The sequence below is a fragment of the Thalassophryne amazonica genome, chromosome 13 (assembly GCF_902500255.1).
Source record: "Thalassophryne amazonica chromosome 13, fThaAma1.1, whole genome shotgun sequence".
Taxonomy (NCBI): domain Eukaryota; kingdom Metazoa; phylum Chordata; class Actinopteri; order Batrachoidiformes; family Batrachoididae; genus Thalassophryne; species Thalassophryne amazonica.
Genome location: NC_047115.1, coordinates 50,700,445 through 50,708,921, shown reverse-complemented (window position 1 = coordinate 50,708,921; position 8,477 = coordinate 50,700,445). Strand labels below are relative to the sequence as shown.

At 41.3% G+C, this 8,477-nt stretch overlaps 1 protein-coding gene across 1 annotated transcript in view; it reads left to right on the top strand.

The window, feature by feature from the left end:
• The first annotated feature begins 7,585 nt into the window (after window positions 1-7,585).
• jag1b (jagged canonical Notch ligand 1b) overlaps window positions 7,586-8,477 on the top strand; it is a 66,618-nt gene continuing 65,726 nt past the window's right edge. The window contains exons 1-2 of the mRNA XM_034185695.1: window positions 7,586-7,882; window positions 8,120-8,425. Coding sequence (XP_034041586.1) covers window positions 7,826-7,882; window positions 8,120-8,425 — 363 coding nt within the window. The 5' untranslated portion in view covers window positions 7,586-7,825. The remainder of the gene's footprint in view (window positions 7,883-8,119; window positions 8,426-8,477) is intronic.

Genomic DNA, 8,477 nt, shown 5'->3' with positions numbered 1-8,477 from the left:
ATCGGAGTTATTTCCATGATTTAAAAAAAAGGCCATTTATTTTTTTCACACCGTGCTCAGACCCGAGCCGTAGCCTGAAGGTGCACCTGTTAAATAGGGCACAACAAAAGGCTGTGATTTGACACTTTGCTGTTTTCACTCCTTCGTCTGCCATCATATTATAATAGTTTTTGCAGACGGATCAGAAAAGTCTGCACACTTGCAGACCAAAGTCTGTAAAAGAGGAAATTGTACAGATTACCTCTTGATTTGGAGGTGATGATTGTAGAAAGAAAAGCTTGTTGAGGGTCAAATTAATCCAGAATAAAGCATAATCCAGCGATGGAGAACTTTGAAACTGTCACACGTCGGCATCATGACACGGAGTTACAGAGCTGCAGAATCATAAATCAGGCTTTAAATTAATTAAATAAATCATCATAAATTGTAAATGTATGTAAATTTGGTAGCATAACTATTTTTATATTGATTTTGAAAGTACCTGTACCTGGATGTGTTGCTGTATGTGGTTAACTCATTAAAAAAATGTTGAAAACATAAAAGGTTCATTCTGTAGTTCAGCACAGTTGGACCAAAAATGGTGCCATGTTCTGAGTTGACGCTATTCTCTCAATAAAGGGACCCTACTTGAAAGTAACCATATATCTACCAGGTGGATCGTGGGGGTGGGGGTGGGGTTGCTTGATCTTCAGCTGCAGAGGTACTCATGACTGAGGCCCCTGTACGCTGGGTCACACCCTAAGAAGCCTATCCCATGTCCAAAATGTCATATCTGACGTTCCCTCATAACACAAATGGTACTCCTCATCCAAGTGTCCCTAAGAAACTGCTCATCTGACAAAGTTATTTCAGTGGTACTGAAGTGACCTAGCACCAGGGACATCACATCATTGCCTTAGACCAGTGGTGTCCAAAGTATTCCAGAAAGGGCAGAGAGGGTGCAGGTTTTCTTTGCAGCCACTGACTCCAGCAGGTGATTTCACTGATGAACTCATCCCATCTGCTCAAAGTGATGTTAATCAGTGAAATCACCTGCTGGAGTCAGTGGCTGCAAAGAAAACCTGCAGCCTCTCGGCCCTTTCTGGAATACTTTGGATACCACTGCCTTATACAACTGGTTAGTGTCCCAGTCTCACAACCATACAGAAAGACAGGAAGCACCAAGACATTCAAGAGAGGCTAAAAAGAAGACCCAAATATTTTGTTGATAGGAGCCATTCCAAATTCTGGTCTTCAGGGACCCCAGCCTGCATATTTTTTTTATCTATTCCTGCTCTGCTAAAAGCTGATTAGTTCATTCACATGTCTGTTAGCCCTTGATTGGCTGAGCACATCTGAATGAGTTAATCAGGTTTTGGCAGACCAAGGAGACATGAAAAACATGCAGGTTATGAGTTCCTGAGGACCAGACCTTGGAACCACTGGTCCAGTGTGCTCGGCAGTATTCACCTTTCTGATGCATATGTCATACTTCACACTAAATGACAACACTGTCTACACCATGCGTCTGATTCTGGAACACTGTCATACTATCTAAAAATCAACCACTAGGATGGAATTATTTAGTTCCACATAAACAAAGCAAGGGCGGTGTAATGAGAAGTCTTCTTCATGGCAGTAGGATCTCTGTTTAAACAGAACTATTGAGGCACTTAAGTCATCCACACTCTGACATCAAAATACCATCACCTCACAGCATGAACTTTTGGATAAATGTTGAATATAGCAAAGCGGCCATCTTTACACTAGGAAATAATATTTATCCGACCGTTTATTGCTGATACCATCTGCACCACGTTCTGTAAAAGCAGCTCCCATAAACACGCAGTGTAAACACTGTGAGACCATTAACTGAGCCCAACACTAAACTGCAGAGGGTCTCATTTGTGCTCTCCAGCATTCTGGACACCCACCCACGTCCTCCAGTCTAGCTCAGGTACCCACCTTCACATCACTCACTTACATAGAAAAACAATGTAAATAAGTTGCATATGTTTTTATACTTGTATGTATCGGCCTTCCCAGTTTCATGCCGAATGCAAGATTTAGCTACTGATTGTCAGGAAACAAACACCAGAGGAGCCGTGCATTGAATATACACTCAAAATAATCGTGCTTATATTATTTTAATTACACTGTGACAGATAACTACAATCTCACCGAGGAAAACAGTTGCACTGCTTTTGATAAATATGCATTTAGTGAAAAGAGGGTTTTCAGTTTGCTTCAGTTTGTCTTCGGTTGGAAATTAGAGTCACTAGGCTGTCTATTTCATTATGAATTTTGCTCTTAAGTATTGTGAAATTACAATAATGTCATTACAAAAATATCACAATGCAGATCCAGCTTGGATCTGCCATAGCAACTGAAGGTACTTACTAATGGGTTACGGAAACTGACAATAAGTACATCAGGAGAGTTGTGCTGTTGCCCTGAAGTAGAACATCTGAACTCCAGATAGAAGAGATTGAGGAGCTCCTGGCAGTTTTCGGAAACTGTATCTGTACTTGAGTTTGACAAATATGAAAAAGTGGAACACAGTGTCAACAAAGAACAACGGGACCTTCAACCACAATAACCCCAGCACATACCTCCTTTAACCATAGCTACAAATTTTTAAACAAATGTAGTCTATGCCATTTCAAGAGAAGGGTATGAAAGGATCTCATTTCACAATGCTGACAAAATAAAAATTAATGCCCTAGATCTACTGCTGAATCAGCACCAAAACATACAGCAATAGGTTCTTCATGCTTCCACTGGGTCCAGAAACTGGGTCCAAATGTCTTTATGGTAATATGGCAATAAATTCTTCAGTCCATTGTTTTCTTCCCTTCCTTTTTCCGCAAAAGACCACTTCTGGATATTGTGTCACTATTACCTATACAGCACAATAAGGGGAAATAAGTCTCTTCTATGTCTTTGAGTGTTTGATGAAAATGGCACTAAAACTAACAATAGAAGGCCAGTGGTTTCAAATCTTTTTAGAAGCGAGTGGACACCAGGTAGGGGGAAGGGAATGCTCAATAAGCACCTAATCCACCACATTCTTGTTCGGGGTCCGAGTCTTTCAGGCAGGCTTCAATGCCATACACTGCAATAGGAGGGTTGCAAAAGGCTGAGGTAATTGGATTGGAATATGGCATTGAGTGTCAGACAACAAAAGATATCCATCTCTCTCATGGCTGTTCAGCTCTTTTGTTGGCGACTGGAATTTATTTGGTCATTCATTCTGCTCTTCCAAGCTCAGCAAGGACAGAAGAACAGGAGCAGGCCACCGGGACTGGCTCAGTCTGGTTGATGTAGTATGCAAGCCAGTGGAGTCATAGTGCCTGTTCAGCCTGTGTTAGGATGTGTGAATCACGGATCCCCCAAAGCCCAGGGGTCATTTGTGTGATCATTACCATAATCACATTAAGGCTGCAGGAGATTAGCACTGTGGCCTCAGAGGAGAAACCCTGTCGGTGCTCCATGACGACGACAAACCAAGCTTAGAGAACACAAACATGCTGCTTTCGTACCTACAGTTACAGGAAGACGTGAATACAAAAAACATAATGCACTTTCATGGGGCATTTGTATAAACTCCCATGTGAACACATGAACCCAAAATAATGCTGTTTCTAGTTGAACATGTCATACTGAACCTCACTGGACTGTCAAAATGACCCGTACTCTCAGGGTCTCTTTTCACTGACATTCGGTCTCCAATCTTAACCTTCATCTATCATCATTTCAACACAATCACCACCTCTGGGCAGGTCATGAGGGCGTGGCAGATGAGATCCTGTCGTATCCTTCCCAAACGTCCTACCATCTCTAAACTCAATTTAGTCTTTGACGGCAAGAGAAAAAGAAATCCTCCCCAGGGTTAAAACGTCTCCAATTAACCCTAATTACCTAGAGAGAGTGTTTCAGTGAGGCCTGTAACCTGAGATCTCTATCAGTTCAGTGAGTGAGGCGAAGCAAGAGGAAGCTTTCATCTTGAAGTTCAACACCCGGAAACAACACATCTGAATCCTGACAGCGGTAATTTATCAGACTGTAGATGCAGCATTTGTAAATTCCCCTTTTTGAATATGACCATTAACTCCATTATTTCAAAGCTGTTATTGTACAACATGGAGCAGAAGCTACAACACACACCTCTGTATCACTGCAGCATCTTATCCAAAGATAAGGGATTTGCTTTGGTGTTTCAATAAAAACAGTGAACTAGACCTTTGTGATTGCCAGTGTTTCCAAGAAAAAAAAGTGTTAGAAAACAACACATGCTTTCTGCTTATCAGGAACATGTACAGTTGAGATGTGTGACTCCCTCATATAGGGTTATAAAGTGTGATGGTGAAATATCAGATAGTTACTGATTGATACGGTTTTCTCTTTGTAATGTGAGTTCACAACTGTGCTTCCTTGATTATGACCCATTGACTGACCTGCATAATTGGTGTGCACAAATCGCTAACCACAGGGACAGAGCAGCTCCCATACTCTGATACGGATAAGTGTTTCTGTAAGTGTGTGCAGACCAACTCACTGACCCACTTCATACATTACTTCTTCCAGACAGACACCTGGATGCAATTGGCCTTTGCCACTGGAGTGAACAGAAAAGAATATCAGTGCAGTAATGCCTTTAGGTAATCTGTCTGTTATTCTCTGATCACTTACATTAATTAAAGGTTTAAATGTTGGAACACATTCAGAATAAATCTGACTGGCCATTACTTTTAGACATGAACACACGTATAAACAAACATCAGCCGCGAATGCCATACGTAAAACAAACAAAAAACTTAAAACAGCTGAATTTAAAAAGTACAAAGAAAGAAACTTTAATTTAACCAGGTTCATCCCATTGAAATTGAGACCTCTTTTGCAAGGCAGACCTGGATAATTATAAAGTTTTCAATTCACCTAACCTGCATGTCTTTAAATGTGGGAGGAAACTGGAGCAAACCCACGAAAAACATGCAAACTGCACACAGAAAGGACACAGGTGGGAATCGAACCCATGACTTTCTTGCTGTGATGCAACAGTGCTAACCACTAAGACACTGTATTGCCCAAATTTAACACTGACAACTGATATGTTCATACATTTCTTGTTAAAACCAATATAGTCTGAATAATTTAGCCTAAATTTCCTGATGGATCATAATGTTTAGTTTATCTGGGATTATTAATTACACTCCCTCTGATTAGCAGAGCAAGCGTAGAATTAATGAGGCCAGTCAGTGGGTCCGCAAAAAATTCCCCAAGTAATGCCTTTCAAACTACTGCTTTTTCAGCTCTGTAGGTTTGATACAGGTGGGAACAAGTGAACCTCCTATTTTTGGCTGTGGTTGCTTTTTTAAAACATGCACAATGGCCACAACAATAAAGTAAAGGCCTATCACATCAGTGATAGTCAGTGTTGCGCATCACGATTGTTTTACTGACAGAGGTTGTTTGTAAATAAGATCAGATGTGTAGGTGTGATTAGTCTCAACATCAACCTACAACTTTTCACTCATTTAAATCATAACATGTTTTAGTTTGTTTTTAATTCATGTCATTTTGTTTGACATATTCAGTGCTGGTTGTATGGGCAGCATGGTGGCTTAGTGGTTAGCACTGTTGCTTCACAGCAAGAAGGTCATGGGATTGGTTACCACCTGTGGCCTTTCTATGTGCAGTTTGCATGTCCTTCCCGTGTTTGTCTGTCTATATGTGACCCTGCGACAGACTGGCATCCTGTCCAGGGTGCACCCCGCCTCACGCTCTATGACTGCTGAGATAGGCTCCATCTCCTTGTGACCCTTAATTGGAGTAAGCGTTTGAAGATGAGTGAGTGTTGGTTGTACTGTCAATGGAAATAAGTGTTATCATTATTGTTCAAGTGTTGAACACATGTAGTAGTTGAACATTTTTATCCACTGGAATTTCAAGCTCTTTTTCCAAGGCTTGCATGACATGAGGGAAGTCTAACATTCCATGCATGTCTTCCATGTTTTGATTCAGCTACTGGCCTTCATGTAAGACACTTTTTGCAACCCAGATGATTTAGTGCTTCAGGTGAAAAAGTATTATGGAAATGCAGTCCATTTCAACTGGTAATACAAAATTAAATTAAGCTTATCTAATATAAGTTACATCAAATATTCATTATTATTATTATTTTTTATTTTAGGACCCGTACTATGTGCTTTGCAGCTCTTTACATAGACAGGATCTCTGACACACATGCACTCTTGTACACATAGGGATGCGTATTAGTGCATCAAACTACTTCAAATCGTGGTGTGAATAGTGCTGGTGTCTGCCCTGGGCCCAAACTGAGTAATATTCTGTCATCAAACTGATGACTGATACCTCACCTTATTCATTTATTCCATCACTGCTGTAAATGAGAATGAAAAATTCCACACACAGATTGGTCTTCAAAACAAAATGCCATTTTGAAAAGATTATATTTGAGCATAGATATTTGATGTCACATTTTAGAGCTGTATAGGGATCAAAATCATTGATCCTCTGTAAGTGTCGAAAGACCAGTACTTGAAAACACAGGATTAAAAAAAAAAAGACTTGCAGATTTTTGGATGTCAATGAACTTTATGAATGAACTCTATGAATTTAATGAAGTCTAACCTAACTCTTTAACTGTACTTAATGTGACTTGTCCTCTCTGATTACTACACACAGCAACAATTCTGAACGCCCACTTCTTCGGAAAGCTTAACAATTTTTTTTCAGTCATCTGTTCACAGCTAAGTGAATGGAGGCCGAGACCAGAACTATTCCATGCGCGCAATAAGTGTCCCTCAAATTGACTGTGGTGGCAGTCAGAAAAAAGTCATTAGTGGTCACATGTGGACAATATTTCAGGGAGTTTTAAAAACGGAAATCTTTGATAACAAAATAGTCTTCCCATCACGTAAAACTGATCATTGTTTGGATTTGTCCTCCTCCTCATTGGCTTCCCGTGACAGCTCACTAAGCTATTAGCCTTATTAGCAAACTCAACTAATTCTGCCTTTTTGTGATTATTTGTCATATTTTTGTCATTCGCATATCTATGATTGTCTTTCAGTGTCTGTTTCTGTGCCATAAATGTCTGCAAATGTCCTTATTAACAAACCCAAATTTTTATGCTAATGGCTAATGCTGAAACTGCCCAGCTTCTGTGATAAAGTTTATTATAAGGTTTGGATAAATGCAGATTGAGTGATGTTTGTGTGTTTCCTTTTCAGTTTTTTTTTTTTTTTTTTTTTTGAAAAAAGGAATTCTTTCAACCCACACAATTGTAAATGGTAAGTCAAACACTCAGAGGTTTAACTGCCAGCAATATTTTAATACCACCAAGGTTGTAAAAATGATATAAATTTGTTGTCTTTTATTTTCTTCGTTAGCCTCCTTATTGTGGCCTTATGACATCACAAAGTTCTGCTGATGGGGATGAAAGCCAGCATTCTGACTGCCCTCCTCTGTCGGTTGGCGGCGGTAATGAAGGGGCGGGTTCACTGCCCTCAGCTCATGAATATATATGAGGCGGAGCTCGGTGATCACGCCCTCCTGCTGAACTTGTGCAGCAGTGCTCCAGTTAGGACTCGCAGTCAGTCAGCAGTGGACTCGGTTGCCGCATGGCTACTGTGTAGACTTTCTTCACCAATAAGTGGAAGCTGTCGGACAGTAGAAGCTGAGAAGAAGAAAAGTGACAGGAGAGACAGAGGGACACACGAGGAGGAGCCCGTCTATGACTCCTGTTTAAAAATCAGAGTGCGCTGGAGCCGAGAGTCGGCCAGACGACTAGTGCCAACGAGAGGAACAGCAGTCCGGAGGCATGATTTTGAGACGAGGCTCAGTGGTTGTTGCCTTTTTGCTCTGCTTCTTTGCGCAGGTACGTGGGTTTAGCTCAGGGAAAAGCTGTTAAATGTGACAGAAAAAAAAAGCAGCGTTTACACCGACAGCTAGCTAGTGCCAATAAAATCTGCACGCGCCACCGTGTTTGACTTTAAGAACACGGTTTAAACAAACTCACCAGGATGTTCAGTTCCACTCTTTTGTACCTCCCTGTTTAATTTGGTTTCCTTCCCACTTTTTTCTGCCCCACTCCAACACCTTCTGTCTTCAACAGGTGTCAGACGGGTCGGGACAATTCGAATTGCAGATCTTATCGATGCACAATGTGAACGGCGAGCTGCTCAGCGGCCTGTGCTGCGACGGCACGCGGAGCGCGGCGGACAGAAAGTGCACGCAGGACGAGTGCGACACCTTTTTTAAAGTTTGTCTGAAGGAATACCAGTCGAGAGTTTCCGCCGCGGGGCCCTGCAGCTTCGGAATGGGATCTACGCCTGTCCTCGGAGGAAATACATTTTCTTTCAAGAGTTCTGTGCGGAATGACAAATCCAGGATAGTTTTGCCCTTCAGCTTTGCCTGGCCGGTGAGTTACTGTGAGAAAAATGTGTGTTTGCAAGGTTCTTACTGCCCCCCAC